Source organism: Dermatophagoides farinae, chromosome 9, assembly GCF_024713945.1.
Source record: "Dermatophagoides farinae isolate YC_2012a chromosome 9, ASM2471394v1, whole genome shotgun sequence".
NCBI lineage: Eukaryota > Metazoa > Arthropoda > Arachnida > Sarcoptiformes > Pyroglyphidae > Dermatophagoides > Dermatophagoides farinae.
Window position 1 is genome coordinate 2751197 of NC_134685.1, and position 21740 is coordinate 2772936.

Consider the following 21740-nt stretch of genomic DNA (forward strand, 5'->3'; position numbering starts at 1 on the left):
TAGCCGCCGGCTGCTGCAATTGTAGCCAGTCGATTGATTGGTCGGTTGGTCAAAGTCGAACCTGTTGATTTTCGTTTTTTTTTAGTTGCTACTGCCGAAACAGAAAATGATAATCATATAGTAGTAATCAACTATCATCATCATGTCATGTCATCATCATTGATTCTTGTTTTATACAAGAAAAAATTCTGAAAAAAAACACAACATTGCATTGATCAATCATCAACCATTTGATTGAATGGTTTGATTTTTATTTTCGTTTGATATATTTAACTGATGAAATTAGTCAAATTGTTGTCGTTGTATTTAGATAAGAAATTTGATATCGAATTAAAAATTAAAATCATGATGAATGCAATGATGATGATGATGACAATTCAATTTTGATGATGAATCTAAAGACTAGATTTAGATTAGATTTGAATCATTCATTCATTGGTTGTGTAATTGAATTAAGATTTTTTTTCTTCGGTTGGTTGTTGTTGTTGTTGTTGTTGTTCACCATTAAAAATTCAACTTATGCTTTCAAGTTTTCATTTCAACGTTCGATATAGATAGAGGGGGGAAAAATGACAATTTTCTGTTGAACATGATGTCATATCGTTTTAGGTCTTGAAGTCAATAAAAATTTTTTTAGAAATCAAGTGTTTGATAATTGACTAGAACGCGGCGGCACTTGTGTGTTGATTTAAAATAAAATTAAAAAAAAAAGAAAAAAGAATGTCGGCATTTTGACTAAGCAAAAAAAAAATTCGAACACTTCGGAAACCTAGTGATGAACGAATTACTATTGATTAACAGACTATCGATACTTTTGAATTTTTTTTTATTTTTACCATTAAAAGAATAGATATGAAACAAAATAAACCTAAAATGAAAATAGATTTTAACAGAAGAATATGTTTATCATCATTTAAAATAAGGCAACAATTTTTTTTAAAGGAATGAAACAAAAATGCTTTTCAGATGGCTGAATGATGATGATGATGATGATGATCATTGATTATGAATTGAATAGCAGAATATCATTTAAAAGTTTTTATTTGTTTTCTATGATCTAGTATCATTATTATCCTTCGTAATCGGTTATATCATCATTATACTGTTGTTGATTTATATAATAATGGTGATTTTAATTGTAATGATGATGGTAATGGTAATGGTGATGGCAATGGTGATGGCAATGGCGATGATGATGATGATGATGATGATGGAAAAACGTCCAATATTTTATACAATGATGTTTGAATGATGAGATTATTGTAATCCAAAATGGAATAACCATTTTTTCCATTTTTCAATTGTTGTTGTTGTTGATGTTGTCGTCTATCATTGGATGATAATCTACGATTGACAATCATTTCCAAATGACTTAGATTGGCGGCAAAATAATTTTTAAAATAACGTTCAATGATTGTTGAAAATAAATGATTAGTGAAAGACGGAAAATGACAAGACAATGATGATGATGATGGTAATGATGAACATGAAGAAGATTTGTTGATTGATGATTGTCCAGATGATGATGATGAGCTATGATGTTGATGGTGAAGATGATGGCCATATTCCTGAGAGATGGGCGATAAACGTTCGAATCGTATTGTTTGTTCACTAGTATCGATTATTAATTCAACATATAAACGACATTTAGTTAGATCCATTTCATAATGTTTATTACGTAATGATAATCTTTTCTTTTGCCATCGATGACCCAGTTTCAATTGACAATCAAGTTGAATTTTAAGATCATTAATCAATATAATAAAATCAATGATGAATCGATGATTGCCAAGGAATTTAATGAAACCATCTTCAGCTGTTTTCGTTACATTTCCAAGACCATATATCCTGTATTGACGTGTTCGAATTGTCACTATGTTATAAAAAAAAATTGAATGAAATCAATAGATGAAAAAAAACCAAAGAATCAACTTACCGAAAGGATTGAGCCTATGATCACGAATATCATTAATTTTTAATGGATTACAATGATCGGGTAAATATCTACGATATGCATCGATCATTGTCTGTATAAATTGATTTGATCGTAATGATGGTGATGGTTGTTTTGAGCAAAATTTTGACCATATCAAATTCAATGTTTGATTATTTTGTTGTTGTTGTTGTTGTTGCTGTTGTTGTATTGTTCGTTGGGTTCGTTCTTCTTGTTTCGAATCACATTGTTGTTGCTGTTGCTGCTGCTGTTGTTGTTGATTATCACAGTGGTTATGATTAGAATGTATGACTATATTTGTTGGCGATGGTGGTGGTGATGGCATTGTTACAATTGAATGATATGATTCTATTGATTGATTGGAATGAATTTCATCGATATAATAATGGTTTTTATTTTGTCGTTGTTCATTATTTTTTCCATTATTATTATTCATATCGATCATATCCGTTTGTTGTTGTTGTTGTTGCTGCTGCTGCTGTTGCTTTTGATCAATTTCTTTTTCATCATTATCATTAATGAACAATGATGATGAATCGTTTGCCGTTGTCGTCGTCGTTGTTGTAGGCGTCGGTGTTGTTGTGAATGATAAAAATTTCATACTATCCTTACCAATAAGAATATCATATGCAGATTTGAGCCATAAAATTACGTTTTGTTCCATTTCGTTTTCTTCTTCTTCTTCTTCTTCTTTTTTTTGGGTCATTCAATTTGAGAAATTTTTTTTCTGTTTTTTTGTTTGCTGGTATCGGAAGATGAAACACAAATACACACACACACACGGAATATTTTATATTCAAAATTTATGCTATCGTCATGATTGAAACCAAAAAAAAAAAACCAACCAAAACACACACACATTAATAAAAATTTGGTTCATTCGGACCAATTTTTAATGTACATGCATTGTATAACTACTACTACCACCAATATTGTTGTACACACACACACAAATAACTTGTTGCTAAAATTATTTCATAACAACAAAAAAAAGAAATTTTTTGATTTGATTTTTGATGATAATAACCATTGGTGATTTACAGAAAAAAAAATAAATATTGATGATGATGATGATTGGAAAAAACAAACAGACAAACAAGATTCGATTGTCGATTCATCGATTGTGTATACGTCGTTGTTATGTGTACATGAACGATTCAAACGATTGAATTCGAATTCGAAAACAGCTGTGTTTCGTCATCAACAATTTTCAATTCGATGTCGATGTTGATGATGAGTTTTCAATTTTTTTGTTCTTTGAATTTCATTTTCTATTTTTTTTTTATAATTCGTTTATGATTATGATTATGATGATGATGATGATGATGACTTGTTGAAAGCCAAATTATTTCTATTGGTGCAATTGGTGGATGATGATGATGATGATGATATTCGCGAATAAAAAGAGAACGGAACTAAATTGAATCATCATCATCATCAAAAAAAACGATCAAGTCATTGATGACTAGATGATGATGAGGTTGGTAAAGGATGAATTCAATATTCTTCAAAAAAAAAGAAAAAAAAATTTTTGTTGGATAAATGTCAAGATTTTTATAAAAAAGAAAACTGAACAACGACAACGACGGCGACGATGACGACGACGACAAATCACACACCCAACAACCTTTTTATGTCAAAACAGAAAAAAAAACCTTGGCAATGAATTGGATTATCGGTGTGTGTGTGTGTGTGTGTGTGGATTTTCTTCTTTGCTCTGGCAACACAAAAGAATTTTTCATTTACGCCATTAATCACAATCTATTGAGATCTTAGATTCATTATAAAAAAAACTTGGCAGAATGAAAAAAAAAATTTTCTGGTTGCTAGAATATTGCTATAAATGTAGATTGTTGTCACCAACAATGAAAAACAAATGTGCATCACTTTATCATCATCATCATCATCAATGGATACGATATGGTAATGATACATATTCAAAAGATTTACATTTGATTCGAAATTTGATTCACACCGAACACACACAAACACACATATTGATGATGATGATGATGTTTTTTTTACTTGTTGATTATTGTTGTTGATAATGATGGCCCATTATCATCATTAAATTTGATGATGATGATGATAATGTTACTCAATGTGTGTGTGTGTGTATGTGATGTTTGAATGTGACGTACTTTATGTACATATTACTCTGTTGCCAAACGGTATATCATCATCATCATCAAATTATCGTTTGTGTGTCGATATGGACAACAACAACAACAACAACGAATAACAATGTTGTCTTTTTTTTTCGTTTGTTTATCTGTTATCATTGTCGTTGTCGTTGAGAACATTTTCTCTTTCATTTGTAGTGAAAATGAAATGATTTGGAGAAAAAAAAGAGAGGTGTGTATACGTGCCGTTAGATGATGATTTTGAATTGATGAATGAATTTTTCAACTCTTTTTTACCATTTTCAAGGTTTTATTTTCACTTCATAAATGACCTCAGATGAAATTTGGAACATGTGAAAACTCTGATTAAATTCAATGTTTACCATACAAACACAGACACACACACACAGAGAGAGAGATAGAGAAAAAAATTTGATCATTTCATTTCAACAATCAAATCAATAACAAAGTCTATTTTTGATTTTTGATTTCGATCAATTTTCAATCATGGGTTTTTTTTCATTCATTTCATTTTCATTTCTTCTTCGGCAATATTACCAATCAATTGATTGATTGATTGATTGATTTTCCATGGTTTCTTTGGTTACACACAACAACAACAAACATACACACATAGTGAAAATGATTCGATTTGATTTAGTTTTTATTATTCAAGTGTGTATGTGCCATCTATTGATAGCCATTGAAAACAGTTTTAAATGGCGCGTGATTTAAAATGAAATTTATTTTTTACACGATACACACACGATGGCAGCACTTATATTGTTTGAATTGGAGAAAAATTAAATTTTTTTTTTCGTTTTTTTTAAATGAAATTAAAATTCAAAAAATTATAAAAAGTTGACCAAAGTTGTTATTATCGTGCAGTGAGAAAATTATGAATACCGAATCGATACAAATATTTTTACGATTACGGCCAATAATGGCGAATGGTGGCGGTGTTGGTGGTGGTGGTGGTGGTGCTGGTAGAAATGGTGACCACCAAAAACGTCGACAAATTATTGCCAATGATGATAAAATTGTATCAATAATGATGAATAATAGTAGTGGTGATCAAATGGAACAATTTGAATTTGATCATGTTTTCAATACAAATGCCAATCAATTGACTGTATTCAATAGGATTTGTAGACCAATGATTGAATCAATGATTCATGATGAAAAAGATGGTCTTTTATTTGCTTATGGTGCAACATCATCAGGTAAATCATATACAATAAATGGAATGCCCAAAACACCGGGTTTAATACCACGTACATTGGCCTATTTATTCGATAAGATTACTGTGGACAAATTAAATTGTAAAAATTCTGTTCGATCAAATAGACAGAATGGATTTTTTATCGTCAACAACAATAATAATCATGATAATAACGAGAATGATGGTGATGATGATTGGTGGCCATTCGATAAAGCAATTGCATCGATGAATCCATCAAATGAACGACGATATTCACAAACATTGAAACAATGGTCAAATATTGGTATTGAAATATTCGATGATGATGATGATGATGACAAAACGGCTGTGGCGACACCGATAACAACGATAAATGGGAAAAAATATTCAATATTTCTATCATTCATAGAGATCTATAATAATTATATTTATGATTTATTGGAAATTCCGGATCCAAAACAAATGAAATTGGAACGCACAAAACGAACATTGATTAATGATACAAATCAAATGGTGTATGTACATGGTGCCGAAGAAATTGAAGCAAGAAATTTGAATCAAGCATTTCGTTGTTATCTTTTCGGTCTACAAAATCGTCAAATAGCACAAACAATGATGAATGAACAATCTAGTCGTTCACATAGTGTTTTTACAATCAAATTGATCCATAATAAAGTTGATGATAATGGTGGTGATAATAAACCACAATTGAAAGTGAATCAATTTTCAATCATTGATTTGGCTGGATTAGAACGTGCAAATCGTACAAAAAATACTGGCCGAAAACTTTGTGAAGCTGGACAGATTAATAGTTCATTGATGACGTTACGTGCTTGTTTTGATGCCATACAAAAAATGAATAATAACAATCATACAGCAGCAACAACAACCAGCAGTGATGATGATGGTGGTGGTGGTGGTGGCCAGAATCAGAATCAAAATCAGAACCAGAACCAGAATGGTAAAATAATCATTCCATATCGTCAAAGTCGTTTAACATATTTATTGAAAAGATTTTTTGAATCACGTTCCACCACCATTGTACGAATGATTCTATGTGTTTGTTTGAATGACGAGGATTTGAATGAAAATTTACGTATACTAAATTTTGGTAAAAAAGTACAACGAATACGATTATTGGATACCGGTGTTCATATTCGACAACAACAAAAACAAGAACTATCTGGTGATTCTGTACAATCGATCACTGCTGGTGACAATGATGATGACGATGATCAAGAAGATGACAGTGATCCGATTAAGATTGTTTCAATGAAAAATATTGAAAAATTTCGACAAAAAATTCAACAATTAGAAGTTCAATTGAATCATTCATCAGTGAAAATGGAATCTATTTGTAAGTGTGTGTGTGGGTGTGGGTGTGTGTAGGTAGCAGCAGCGACAAATGTAAATTTTTTTTTTGTTTTTTTTCCAGTGCAAAAATTGGATCAACATTCAAAACATTCACCACCAAGACGATTAGATCGAAAACCGCCAATATTTTTACCACCACCACCACCACCACCATCGCAAATGTCAACGAACCGAATGAATTTTCAAACCATTCTATTGGGATTACAGAAAAACAATTTAACAACAATCACCAATGATGATGATAATAATCATCAATCATTGAAAATTGAATTACGTGAATTTCGTCATCAACTACAACGCTGGGAACAGTATAATCGTGAATTGGAAACAAAATTTGTTGCATTACGTGAGTGATTTTTTCAGTTTAAAAAAGAAAAAAATTTTAAAACGAAAATTCAATTTTTTCTTCCACTTTAAACAAACAAAAAATGAAATGAAATTCCATTAATCATCGAATCGGCTTATATATAATAGTGGCCGATTATCGACGACGTTATCGTATCGTCAATCCATCATCATCATCATCATCATCGTCATTATTATCAACAAGTAAAAAAGTTTCCAATCTTCAATCATATTTTAATCATCAACAAACAATGAATGAAAAATTGAATGTTTATGATCGTCTTTATTATCAATCACCTGCACGATATAAACAAAATCAATTATTGAATCGATCCATAATCAATAATCGATTGAATACAACAACAACAACAACAACAACAACAGCAACAAAAACAGCAACAGCGACGGCGAAAATAACAAGAGAAATGGTACCATTTAGTAGTTATAGCAGCCGCAATCATAATTATGTTGGTGGTGGTGGTGGTGGTGGTGGTAATAAATTTGTTCATCGTTCCATAAACAAACAAACAACAACAACAACAGCCACTAATACTACTTCCACTACCGGTAATGGTTATCGTCGTGGTATTGTTTATGGTGGTTGTGGTGGTTATTCCACCACTACCACTAATATCCGGCCAAATTCATCATCATCAACAACAACAACAACAACAATAATGACACCAAATCGTTCAAAGATAATGATGACGATGATGATGATGATGGGCAAAAAAAATAATTCATGTAATAATAATACACCATTAATGATGGAAACAATTAGAAAAAAAAGACAAATGTCAGATAAAATCCGTAAACTATGTCGAACATTTGAACCGGAAAAAATTATTGTAAAACGTAAATTATTTCAATGAAAATATGAAACAACCGACAACCGATAACAACTAAAAAAACAAATAAACGACAAATATTTAATTGATTACAACTGATTTGTGTGTGTGTGTGTGTATGGTAGTAATCACATAGTCATTAAACGACCGATATATTAGGTCAATCCCTGATCATCATCAATGGTTTTGGCGATGATGGTGGTGGTGGTCAGCGATCGGGTCAATCTTATGATCAAATTTAATAATTGCTTGAAGCAAGAAACAAAAAAAAAATAGATTTTCAAATCAATGATTTTTTTTTTTTTTTTTTTTTGATCACAATCATAGACGGCAGAAAATGTCCTAATTTTTTTTGTTTTGTTTTGTTTTAATCTTCAGTATACGATACGATGATAATGATAATAACTTTTGTTTGCAAACAAAACAAAACATTTTTTGTTTACACATTTACATTGTTTATGAATGGCTAATATCCGTGATTACACACACACACACAACAAATCGAATCAAATTGTATCGTTGTAATCTTTTTTCATCATCCAATTTAAGAAGAACATGTTCATTGATGGTGGTGGTGGTGGTGGTGGTGGTGGTCCACATATTCATTGTGGACTTTGTTTTTTTTTAATTTATTAAATTTTTCATTCATTTATATTTTTAGCATGAACGATAACTTCATCATCATCATCATCATCATCATCATCATCGATATTTTTATAATTATTAACTTTAACTTTTTTTTTTAGCTACAATAATCATCATCATCATCATCAAGACAGGTTTTCATTTTTTTTTTCATTCGAAAACATCGCGAAAATTTCCAGTTTTAATTTGATTCATCATCATCAATGAATGAATGAATGAATGAATGATGATCATCATCATCATTATTGCAATTTTTACCCATTTAAATCGTTTGCACCAGCAAAAAAAAAAAAAAAAAAAAAACACTACTAAAACATTTTATGTATATCAAGATCCAATGATGATGATGATGATGATGGTGATTATTTTGCAATGTGATTAAAACGGTCAAAAAAAAAAGACGAAAAATCAAGATATAACTGGACCTTTTTGAAACAAGTCCGAATCACGGTGGTTATATATTAATGTGCGATCACAAAAAATCCTGAACAGAAAAAAAATAACTACACACATCTACATCTAGTCTAATTTAAGCTTGAAACTGGAAATAATAATAAAAAAAAGGAAAAAAAAATCTTTTCCTTCTGTCCAAAACACACACACACACACAGGCAAAAAATGATCAACTGGTTTTTTTTTGTGTGTGCTAAGATTTCGAATCATCATTTAAATATTATGAATGTCTGTGTGTGCATGTGTGAATGTATCCCGAATAAGATCTAGTCTAGATTTAAATGGATAGATAGCATGTCTTTGAATATTTAAAAAAAAAAAAAAAATTTCAAACTTTTTTTTTCTTTCTAATGAAATCAAATTTTTCATTTTCATTTAATCTTTCTTGATGGTATTTTTATGAAAATGTTCCCTCAAGGCCAAAAAAATTTTTTTTTCAATTTTTTTTTTATTTTTTGTCATTTGGTTGACAGGTGAACACGGTTATTTTTTTGTTGCATTTCGTTTCAAGTTCGTTACAAGTGTAAAAACATGGCCAAAAATAATGACAAAAAAAAACTCGTTTCAAAGTGGAAACAAAAAAAAATTCTTGGAATCCACTATAAAATCCAAAATGATAATATTCTCAATGATGATAATTTTCAATGAATTGAAAATTGATATATATAAAAAAAATGGCGCCGTGATTTTTTTTTTGTTTTTTTTCTGTTTTCACAATAATGATCCTGATGATGATGATGATGATGATCTTTCATGTATGTATGCATGTTGAGGACGACGGGTTTATTTTAAATTTATCAATTTTTTTTTCAATCATCAATAACCGGTCATTACAAGTATATATAGAAATGAATTTTTTCTTTTTTTTTTGTTTGCCGCCCCCTTCTCTCTCTATATATGCCGGAATATTTGCCGGGGTCAACCGATATAAATTTCTCATCATCACCGGTGGTTGAGATTGGATGGATGTGCAAAGAGGATCGTCCAATGACACCGGTCATATGCAAGAGAGAGAGAGAGAGAGAGAGAGAGTCGAAAAATGACCACACAGCCAAAAGAAAAAATCCAAGTCTGACCAAATATCTGCAGTACAACAATTTTTCATTTTTCATTTTTTTTTGTTTTTTGTTTGACATTTATGATAAACAGACTGAAAAATTTATTGAAAAATTATCGATTTTTTCAAGTAAAAAAAAATCAATGATGTTCAACTGAATAATTATTGCTGATCAATTGAAAAAATGATCAATCATTTTGTTTTGTTGATTTTCATTCCAACAATTTAACCCGGATCCAGGATGTTGTTTGTCAAACATCCAAAAAAAAACAAACAACATTTAACCAGATGACTCTTGATCACAATTGATTCATCTAATTATTAATTGCAAAAATCAAATTGTAAACAAACAAACAAACAAACAAACAGACAAACAAATCAATCAATCAATCAATCGATCAATATTGATCAATTATCATCATCATCATCATTAGTATTTGAATTTCTGTTGACAATACCGGATATGTATGCAAACATAACACCATTACAATCATCATGGTAATTATTAATTATATTAATTATCAGCTGATTAGATGATCATTTTGTGTCAAAAAAAAAAAAAAAAAAATTATGTCATGTCATGTCATGTCATCATTGTGTAATGCAATTTTGAAAAAAAAAATTTGATTCCCATAGTCATCATCATCATCGTCATTATTTCCGTTATTTTTTTCGTGAAACAAAAAACAAATGATAATTGAATTTTTAAATTTTAAACTTTATTCATTTGAAATTTCAAAAATTATCAATAAAAAAAAACAATGTGACCATATTTCATGTCCGATGTCCGATCATTCATTCATGATGGCATTTAACAGCACCGGTTGTATATGACATTGTTTTATGGTCAGATGATTCATGTTCAAATAATTCCACCGTACACATTAAAGTCTGTAGAATGTAAACAAGCAAAATAAAGGTTAAAGGTTAAATGAATAATGAACAACAACAACAATAAACAACAACAACTTACCTGTTTTGTTTGATCATCAATGACAATCAATTCAACTGAATATTTTGGTGATTCACCAAATGTATATACTAAACGTTTTAATTTATAATCATGATTATTATCACTATGTTTATGTTGATAATCATTAATGGTGTCCATCAACAAATGAATGATACGTTGTCCACTAGGATCATTTTCATCGATAATCAATTGACCATTGGCCATAAAATGATTGCCAATCAATAATGATGATGACAAGGTCAATAATAATAAAATTGGTAGAAAATTTTTCATTTTTTTTTCTTTGACAAAAAAAAACTTGCAACAGATTGAAATTGAAAAACAAAAAAAAAATTTATTGTGGTATCAATCAGTGTCTATTTGGTTTTATTGTATTTATTTCGGGGGCAACAAAAAAAAAAAACAATTTTAGCAACAAAACAAAACAGAAAGTAAAATACAATAGAAACAATCAATCAATCAATCAATCAGTCAATCAATCGATGATGATGATGATGATTGCATCAAATGATTGATTTGAAAGAAACAAAAAAATTAATATATCACACAGACAATGCAATACACAATACACACACAAACACACAGTGATGAAAAGGCACAACAAAGGCATGTATAATCAATCAATCAATTCAATTCAATTCAATCGATTAAGTTTGATCATTTGATCGATTTGGCTGTTGCTACTATTTATTGTTATCAATGATCCGGGATTTGTATATGGGGATTATCGATTAATCTATTGTGTTTTTTTTTCTTATCGATGACGTTTTTTTTCGATCATTTTTTTGATCATCCATGATTATTAAATCATCATCATCATCATCTGGTTTCAAGTGATGAAAATCTTTTACAAAATCATTGCTTATCCTCAGGAATGTGGCCAAATCATCACCATTACCATGTTTGGATTCGGTTGTCTTTTCAAAATTAAATGAATGATTATATTCATGTAGAAATTGTTTGGTATCTGGATTCCGGGATCCGGTAGTAGTGGATTTTTTTTTCGCCAATTCATCATCACCATAGTCGTCGTCGTTGCTGTTCTGTTGTTCTTCGTGTACTTGGATCATTTTGGTTATTTTTTTATAATTTTTCATTTTTCTATCATCATCAATTTGACCATCGTTTTTGTTGAACATTGTTGTTTTCGGTATGATTCTATCACCAAACACAAATTTTGGTATCATTTCAATTGGATCTGATTCTGGTTTTTCCATTTTCACATGATGGTCATTTTTCTTTTTTATTTCATCATTAATTTTGGAACTAAGTAAAAATGAATAAATAGTTTCTGGTGGTTTGATTTCATGTGGTTGATGTTGATGTTGATGTTGACCATAATATGGATATGGTTCAGTAGTAGTAGTAGTTTGTTTTGGAGAATTTTTCTGGTTTTCCGGTTGAATTTCATAATTAATACCATCTTCAGGACGGAAATTGAAAACTTTTAAAAAATGATCAAAATTATCATTGCCGTCATCTTTTTTCGGGTTTTTAATTTTTTTCTTTTTCACCAATTTCTTTTTTCGGATTCTTTTTATTGATTTTTTTGGCGATTCCGTACTACTGTCACTGCTTTTTTTCGTTTTCGATGATTTACCATCATCATCATCGACAATTATCGAACGTTCCATTTTTATTTTTGGCTTTTTTTCCTTGATTTCCGTTGAAAATGATTTGGATTTATGCGCTGCGGCATAAACCGGTACATTTATAATGAAAATTTGTTGACGAATTTTTAATTTTGATTTTTTCTCATCATCATTTGCATCATGACCATCATGACCATGATTTGATGGATCATCATTTGCCACATTGAATTCTTGTTCAATTTCAACATTGAAATTCTTATGATGATGATGATTATTATGATTACCATTATCATCCATCTTGATTTTTTTGTTATTTGTCATTATGGTTTTAATTTTGTTACCACTGCCACCACCACCACCACCACCATCATCGTCATTATTATCATGATGATGATGGCTACTTTTTGACAACTTTTGACCATTTTCCCATGGTTGAATTTTTTTTCCATCATAATTATAATTATCATTATCATCGTCATCATTATAAACGTCACCGTTATTATTATTATTATAATTTAGTAGTAAACTATCCATTATACTGTCTAATTTTATATTACTACTATCCACCTGTTGATCAATAAAAACACTTGATGATGATGATGATGATGATTGTGTGAATAATGGTGATATCGTTGTCGTTGTCGTTGTTGCCGTTGTTGTGGATGAAGACAAAATAGGATTCATAATGGATGAAAATGATGATGATGAGGATGGAGATTTGGGCCCCATTCCTGTCCTAATCTTTAGCAGTGGTGGTGATGGTGGTGGTGATGATAATTTTTTCGCCACAATTTTTTCTTCATTTTTCGATTCATTCATTATCATTGAATTTGAATTTGTTATCAATGATTGTTTTTTTCCATCTTTGTTGCTGTTGCTATTTGGAACTCGTAACCAAATTTCATCTGTAACATCATCATGATGTTGTCCATTTTCTTTCATCATTGATTTTTGTTTATCAATAAATTTTGTCTCCCCTTTTATTGATGATGATTTTTTTGGTCTTCGTTTTGTTGTTGTTGTTGCTGTTGGTGGTGGTCGTCGTCGTCGTCGAATACGTCTTATCAGTATATATTGTTCCATTTCACCATCGCCATCACCATCATCGCCATCATCATCATCATGATGGTCGTCATTTATGAATGGCTCATTATTATCTTTATCATTTTTTTCATTCATTACTAAACTATGTTCTTGTTTTTTTTTCATTTTCAATTTTTTTTTATTATTCATTTCATCATTTTGGCTGTTGTTTTTATTAATTATTTTCACATCATTTTTCTTTTTCATTTTTTTATCATTTTGGTCATCTTTTTCTTCCACTTCTTCATCATGTCCACCACTATGATCATGATGATGATGATGACCAAATTTATTTCTCTTCTCATCATTTTCTTTTTTTTCTTCGTTCATTGTCATATCATTATTATCATCATCAACATCATCATCTTTTTCTTGATGATTAGCACGACGTTCTTGACGTTCAGCATGATGATGATGTTGTTGTTTACGGTCATCATCATCTTTATCATCTTCATCGTGATTATTATCATTATTAATTAAATTTTTCTTGTCAAAATTGTCTTTGAATTGACCATTCTCTTGTTGTTGCTGATGTTGCTGTTGTTTTTGTCCAATATTTGATGGTGTTATACGTAACATCAATGATTGAAATGATGATGAATCACCATCACCATCACCATCATCATCATCATTAATAGTTTTTGATGATGATGATTGTAGTGGCAAACAAATAATTGTTATACCATCTGGTCGACGAAATGTTGTAGCTGTCGTTGATGAATTATTTGTTGATTGAAATTTGTTTGATGATTTCATTGTTGTTGTTGTTGTTGTACCACATGCATTCTGTTTGTTGGCCACTTCAGTGATAATACCATATATTAATAAACGTAATACAAGCACCATTATTATTATCACTATTATTAAATCTGATTCATATAGAAAAAAAATGCGAGAAACTTTTTCGGCAATCTGAGAAATTTTCCAAAAAAAAGGAAGGTTAAAATTTTTTTTTTTACATTGAATTTAACCTCGAAAATATTATGGTTGAGAGAGAGAGAGAGAGAAAAAAAAACAGATAAGTTTATCTTATATGTGATGATGATGATGATGATGAATCGAAAAGCCGGTCATCATGATTCATGATGGTGATGGTGATGGTGATCCGTTCATTTTTTTTTTTTTTTTTATTAAAAAAAAACTAAAAATTCATTGACCGTTGTAAAGATGAAAACATCATCGATAGATGTTGATGTTCATCATATAAATGTATTTTGATATGGGATGGCCGTAGCTGAACCTGAATCAAGAAAAAAAAATGAAAAGAAAAATGCCCGGAGGTTCACATCCAGACTGGCCAATTTTTTTTCTTTTGCTTAGCTATATCGATATAGCTTTTGATGTCAATGTTGTTGTTGTTGTTGATGATGGTCATAAAAACAACTGGAAAAAAACCGGGATTACCGAATACTGATGCTGATGATGATGACCGATGGCCGAGATGTTGTGTCTTGGAATTTGATTGGTTAAATTAATTTATTTTTAGCAGTTATAATGCCACATAAACACCATTTTGCCTGTTGATGTTTGGCTTGAAGGATTTTTTTTTGTTTTTTTGGGTATGTTGATCACATTTACATTTGATCAGATTTTTGATCATCACAGATCCGATCAAACGAATTGATCGGATCATAGTTTTTGAATGGATGAATGGATGGATTGTGTTTGTTTATTGATGATGATGATGATGATAGTTTCGTTTTGTTTTCAGCTGATTTTTTCGTTTTTTTTTGTTTAATGTTCGTCTGATCGTTTGTTTGTTTGTTTGTTTGGTGTAAATGTAAATAAAAAAAAATCAAAGGTATTCGCTGTTGATCATAAACAATTTATGATGATCATCATCACATTACATCACATCACATCAATCAATCGATCGGTAAACAAAAAAAAAAAGAAAAAAAAAGAAGATCCGATGGGTCATCACTGGTGGTGGTGGTGGTGGTGGTGATGGGTGTGTGTAAACAACAACAACAACAACAACAACAAACAGAATACAAACACAATCCTATAGTGTGGAAAATCTGAAAGATTTGAATCACGAAAAAAAAATTTTTCTATTGGTCGTTTATACACAAAAAAAAAACAAAACCAAAATGAAAAACGTTTTGTCCTCTTTTTCATTCTCATTACAGAAGAAATTTTTTTTTGTTTTACATAAATTTTTTTTCTGGTAGATTGGACAAATGACAGACAGACACACAAGCAAAAATTTTTTGTCAATTCAAGTGAAACGTAATAAAAGAAGAAAATTGTCAATTTGCCGCTGGGTGTGTGTGTGTAGGTGTAGGTGTGTCTCATGGCAAAATAAATAAATGAAAAAAAAATCGGAACTAATTATAAGCTAAGTTAAATGGTCTTGATTTTTGTTGAAAAACAAAAAAATCAATCAACGACGACCACCATTATCATCAAGCAATAGACAAATTATTATTGTCGAGGACATCATTGTTGTCGTTGTTGACGATATTGAAAAACTTTACTACCTGTGTGACAATGTAGTAGTGATTTTTTTTTAAAAAAATCGCAAAAAAAAACGAAAAATGAAAAAAAAAATTTGAAACAATTTCTCTTGTGCTGGTCCATTATTGGTAATTTACTCCAGTTTTTTTCTGTTTGTTCTCTACATCCAATCGATTTGTTCACACTTATGGTTATAAATAATAAATATAGTTGGAACGAACTAACACCACCACCGCCACCACATCCATATTTCACAATTGTTTTTTGTGTTCACCCCATTTCTATCGAACAAATCGACATGATCAATCAATCAATCAATCTATGAAATCAATATGTTGATAGAATGAAAATGAAAATGAAAATGAAAACAAAACATCCAATTGTGGTGAAATATATTATGATGATGGAGAAATGAGCGAAAATTTTTTTTTATCAATTTTCGCAAAAATCCAATGTCATTTTCCAGTTGATGCTGAAATCATTTGACATTTTTTTTTCGATTTTTTGATTTTTATCATCAATCGACTCTGATCAATGGTCATCTGATCTGATGTCGAGATAGTGACAAAATTAATTTCCATAGAAATTAAAATATACCCCACCAAAATGATGGTGATGGTAATGGTGGTGGTAGTTGATAATTTATCAAAACAAGTTTCATAACCGAACAAATCCGAGAAATGTTGATGTTGTATAAATATCAACAACAAGTGGCATCATTTTTGTTGTTTTTTTTTCTTCTTCTTCAAAGATCTAAATATCCGATAATATATAAATATCTGAAGAAAATTTTTTTTTTTTTTTAGCAAAAAAAAAAGAAGACCGAACCAGTTATTTTAGCACCGAAATTTTGTTTTTTTTTCTCATCGTCAAACATTTTTTTTTTTTTTTGGAAACTGGTGATGTTGATCATGATGATGATGATGATCAAAAAAAGCAAAAAAAGCCAAAAATCCATCAATCAATCAATCGATCGATCGATCGATATGATGGGATTAATAATAAATGATTGTAGATGTTAATAACAACAACAACAACAGCATAACAACAACTTTTAATCGATTGTTTGGAATGAAATTATCAATTTTTTTTCTATTGAAATCAATTAATGATGATACTGAGTGTGTGTGGGGGAGGGAAGCGAAAAAAAAGCAATAATAATCGATAATTGAAAAAACAACAACAACAAATGATTAATCCACCACCACCACCATTATAATCATCATCATCATCATTATGATTAATAATTTGTCACCATTACAATGTAGAAATAATCATGGAAAACAAAAAATTTACTCGATGGACTCGAAAATTTTTGTTTCTCTTGAAAAAAAAATGGAAAAAAATAGCCAGTGGTCGAACTCGTTCGTCGTCGTCGTCGTCGTCGTCGCTGTTTATTATTATCATCACCATCATTAATTTTATTTTTCGACGATAATTTTCTCTGTCTAAGTGTGTGTGTGTGTGTATCCAAAATTAGACTAATTTCCATTTTTTTTTTGTTTTTCGTAGTTTTTATTTTTGAGAAAAAAAAATCCGTTCACATACACCATGATACTTGATATCCGGATTTTTTTTTTTTTACACAAGAGACAGAGATTTAAATTTAGCCACATTATTTTCGAACATAAGTTACGAGGTTTTATTTATTTTTCGTGACAGAAGAAAAAAAAATTACCACATTTATTACTTGCGTGCACACGCGTGTGTGTGTGTGTGTGAGTGTGATTATGGATCGTGATGAAACTGATGATAATAAGTCCAGATTATTCGGGTCGATTGTTTGGACAAACAAAAAAAGAGATAGAGTGAGAGAGAGAGTGGATGAGTAAAATTTTATCCGATAATTTTTTTTTTCAATTAATTTCAAACAATTTGATCATGTTGTTCGTGTATTTTTTTTTGTTTTTTTTTGGTTTTTGATTCTGTAGTAGTGGTTAGTGGTTTGTTTTTTGTTTTGTTTTTTTTATTCAAATTCTAATTCATTAAATGATCGTACACGTGCCATACGTCTACCATCATCATCTAAACGTTCAATATTACGACGATGTGTAAGCACTAATACAACTGTCAGGCCAATAGATTCAGCAGCACGTCCTTCTTCTGGTGATTTTGTTAAAAACATAACATTTTCCGGTTTTTCATTAATACGTTGTAACATTTTTCTAAATGTATCCGGATCATTTAGCTGTCCAAGACTAGTATCAAAATAGCCATCAATTAATAGATTTAGATCACCATGATTTGTTTTCATCATAAAACGACGTGTTGCTTCTGACCAACCATTACTGAATACATATAATTTTATATCTTGATCACAACGCCATTTTTGTATCTGTATGGCTACATCAGAATATACTGGTGTTTCTAAACGATTTTTAGCATAACCATCAAACCACATGTGGAATCTAAAAAAAATGAATGAATGAATGAAAACATGACCAAAAAAAAAAGAAAACCATTACCTTAACAATGTCATTGCTTTATTTTCTTTACGATTATCCAAACAATAACGAACATAATCGAATGCCGTATCAATATCATTATCAATATTGTTATTGTTATTACTATTATCATCATCTATTAATGGTAACATTTTTGGTGCATTTGGATCCAATTCTGATTCTAAACGTAATTGTTCCAAATCCATACGTACCTGTTTTGTATTCCAATTTTCATGCATATAACGATGAAAATTTGCCGGTATATATGGTACTAATAATTTATCAATAAATTTTGTCTTTGCCACCGTACCAGTTATATCGAATAGTATGGCATTTGGTTTTTTTAATCGTAACTGTACCATTTATCTATCTTTATCTATCTATATCTATCTAATGAGTGATTATCAACACAAAATAAAAAAAAAAATCAAAATATAAAAAAAAATGGCAAAAATCTGTCGAGAACAAAAAAAAAATAAAAAAATAAAGCAAGCAAGCAACAAGTTTTAATTAATTTTTTAAAATTCCAATGAAAAAAACCACCAAAAATATTATTTATAGCCATTGAACGGATTATTACGGCCAATGGTTGTAATAATTAAATTTTACTTGTTGCTCACTTGTTGCTTGTTTTTCCATAATTTAATATTTTTTTTTTAAATTCTGGAATTTCAGCCAATTTTTATTGACAAACATTGTTTCATGTTATGAAAAGAAAAAATCAAAAAAAAACCAACCAACCAATGGCCAGAAAAATTATCATGATATCATGTGAAAAATGAAAAATGGAAAAAAAATTTCACCACCATGGTCCATGGATAACTGACCATGATGTTTTTTTGTTGTTGTTGTTGTTGTTGTCCGCTAATAATAATGATGACGCGTCAATTGTCATATTTTTTTTAATGATATGGATCAATCGTTCATCGTGAATCGATAATCATTGATGGTGATGATGATGATGTCATTCTTTTTTGATCTTGATAATAACAGGTTAAATAACCAATTTATATATAGGAAAATTATCACTTAGCCATCCATTTTTTGAATGTATAGAATATCATTGTATATTTGAATGGTTCATTCGTTTGACAATCTACAATTAGAATTTCATCTCTGTGTGTTTCGGTATCAATTTCTTGTTTTTTTTTCTTGTTTTTTTTTTTTTTTTTTTTTTTTTTGATCAAAATGTTGATGATGATGATAATCATTTTGATCAATCAGCCAACAATTGATTATTAATGTCGAAATTTTTTTTTTCTTTCTTATCTTCATTATCATAATCATGGCCAATTATATAATGTGTGCGTGTATGTGCACTTTTCAATGATTTTGATGACACGACATATTTGAATTTCCCATTTTTTTTTCTATGATTCGAATATTAAACTAGAGAGAGACCATGACATCGATCATTGATTTTTACATTGATCTTTTTTCATGTTTTTTTGTTGTGTATTTCAAACATTTCTCCATGATTTTGGATCGATCCAAAATGAAACAACAGCAAAAAAAAACACGATTTATCCAGTTTGAACATCATCATCATCATCATCATCATCATTGTGCTTGCACTAGAAGAAAAAAAAATCAAAATTATCAAAATCAGATCGTCAATTGCACAAAAGATCGACACCATCTCATTGATCTTTGAATGAAATAAACAACAACAACAGAAAAAGAAAAAAAAATATCGCCATGACCAGCAGCATATGCGGATGGCCACCGGCCACCATTTATTCAATGAAATTAAAACAAAAATAAAAACTTTCAATTCTCATTCGAACTTTTAATAATGATGATGATAATTTGAAACATACACATACACACACACAGACACAAAGATTGCAATGAAATAATGAAACATTCATTTCAGGGCACTGATGTTTTTTTGCTTGCTTGCTTGCTCGCTTTGCTTGTCCGAACCAAATTTCAAAAAAAAAAAAAAAACACGAGAAAAATGTCAAGGAGCTTCACAAATTATCAACATCATCATCATCATCATCATCATCATTCACATTCCTTATCATCATCTTGACCATCTTTGTTGTTGCATCGTGTTGTGTGTGTGTGTTGCATGCGTTTATTTAAATTTTTTTTTCTTTTATGTAACCTCCAATCATCAATCAATGATAATGATAATATGCAATCGAGCACACAATCAATTTATATAGTGTAATGTATATTATATATTGATGACGATGATGACTGAAAATTTGTAACCAAAATATCAGTTGTTGTTGTTGTTGTTGTCGTTGTTGTTGTTGTTTTCGTTTGAATATTGAATGATGTAAGAAAATTTTTTTTTTGTTAATGAAATCCAAAAATTTTCAAGTTATGTACCATCTTCATGTGTGTTTTTTGATTTTGAATGACGTAATTGATTAATTAATTAATTTTTTTTTTGCTTATAAAAAATTAATTAATTCATTGATCGGTATCCAATATTGCACCTAGTATCTGGTATTTTTTGTTTATTGCATCCATTTATTATCATTGATCATTGATTATTGATCGATCGATAATGATGGCAAACAAACAAACATTCCAACAAATGTTTATGAACAACAACAACAACAACAACAAGAGCGAATCAGGAACAAAAATCGCAAAAAAAAAAAAAATAAAAAACAGCAAACGAAAATAACTTGCAATCCTTTCTTCTTTTTTTTTTGCGAAAAATTCAAAAATATTTTTTTTTTTTGGAACGAATACTATCGATACTATCGAGTGTATTGTTGTTCCTGAAATTTTTTTTTTTGTATCACCATTCCTTTGAAATGAAACAGTAGCTTAATTCGTTTTCGTTTGTTTTTTTTTTAAACTAATTTACAAACAAAATGAAAATGAAAAAACGAAACAATCCTGTTTGTAAGATGTGAACTTTTTTTTTTTTTTGGCGCGTGCGCTAATTATTTGATGAATGATCAGATTTTCCCTCTCGTCGATGATGATGATGATCATGACAAATCTATCGGTTTTTTCGTTGTTGTTGTTGTTGTTGTTGTTGTTATCCAGGTGATATCTGATCCACATATATAAATATGAATGACCCATTAATTTCTGTCATTTGTAGCATCTTTTTGTTTTGTTTTGTTTTGAATTGCGAAATTTTGCTGTTTTTTTATATATAATTAATCTTTTTTTTCCATTCACTTAAATGACCATGATATGATCATCATCATTAT

The 21740-nt window shown here is 29.8% G+C and overlaps 6 protein-coding genes across 9 annotated transcripts in view; 2 read left to right on the forward strand and 4 right to left on the reverse strand.

The window, feature by feature from the left end:
• Nucleotides 1–11411, reverse strand: part of LOC124497448 (uncharacterized) — a 50364-nt gene extending 38953 nt beyond the window's left edge. Inside the window, exons 1-2 of one of the 2 annotated variants that reach the window (XM_075734192.1) lie at nt 10974–11411; nt 10784–10891 (exon numbers count right to left, since the gene is read on the reverse strand). In XM_075734192.1, the coding sequence (XP_075590307.1) occupies nt 10796–10891; nt 10974–11246 (369 nt within the window). In that variant the 5' untranslated portion in view covers nt 11247–11411 and the 3' untranslated portion in view covers nt 10784–10795. Of the gene's footprint in view, nt 1–10697; nt 10892–10973 lie in introns of those variants that run through there. The other variant, XM_047061101.2, reaches the window with a different exon arrangement.
• The window catches only part of LOC142597812 (uncharacterized), a 34927-nt gene that overhangs the window by 11758 nt on the left and 1429 nt on the right, over nt 1–21740 (forward strand). Inside the window, exon 1 of one of the 2 annotated variants that reach the window (XM_075734190.1) lies at nt 20620–20842. The exons of the other annotated variant lie outside the window; for it this stretch is intronic. The gene's annotated coding sequence lies outside the window, so the exon portion shown is untranslated. Of the gene's footprint in view, nt 1–20619; nt 20843–21740 lie in introns of those variants that run through there. 2 annotated transcript variants of the gene reach the window in all.
• On the reverse strand, nt 812–4646 carry LOC124497769 (uncharacterized). 2 transcript variants are annotated; one of them, XM_075734185.1, is made up of 3 exons: nt 2216–4646; nt 1937–2137; nt 812–1873 (listed from the first exon to the last, which is right to left on the reverse strand). In XM_075734185.1, exons 1-3 carry the CDS (start codon nt 2658–2660, stop codon nt 1098–1100), a joined length of 1422 nt encoding a protein of 473 aa, XP_075590300.1. In that variant the 5' UTR covers nt 2661–4646; the 3' UTR covers nt 812–1097. The 2 variants fall into 2 exon arrangements, with proteins under 2 accessions (XP_075590300.1, XP_075590298.1); XM_075734183.1 differs by having other exon boundaries at nt 1937–4645.
• Nucleotides 5067–8511, forward strand: LOC124497770 (kinesin-related protein 12). The gene is made up of 4 exons (XM_047061447.2): nt 5067–6635; nt 6714–6998; nt 7127–7687; nt 8507–8511. Exons 1-4 carry the CDS (start codon nt 5129–5131, stop codon nt 8509–8511), a joined length of 2358 nt encoding a protein of 785 aa, XP_046917403.2. The 5' UTR covers nt 5067–5128.
• On the reverse strand, nt 11556–16074 carry LOC142597810 (uncharacterized). Its single transcript, XM_075734158.1, has one exon. It carries the CDS (start codon nt 14492–14494, stop codon nt 11705–11707), a length of 2790 nt encoding a protein of 929 aa, XP_075590273.1. The 5' UTR covers nt 14495–16074; the 3' UTR covers nt 11556–11704.
• On the reverse strand, nt 17993–19080 carry LOC124497381 (enolase-phosphatase E1-like). The gene is made up of 2 exons (XM_047061030.2): nt 18574–19080; nt 17993–18516 (listed from the first exon to the last, which is right to left on the reverse strand). The coding sequence occupies exons 1-2, from the start codon at nt 18912–18914 to the stop codon at nt 18075–18077; spliced, it is 783 nt and encodes a 260-aa protein (XP_046916986.2). The 5' UTR covers nt 18915–19080; the 3' UTR covers nt 17993–18074.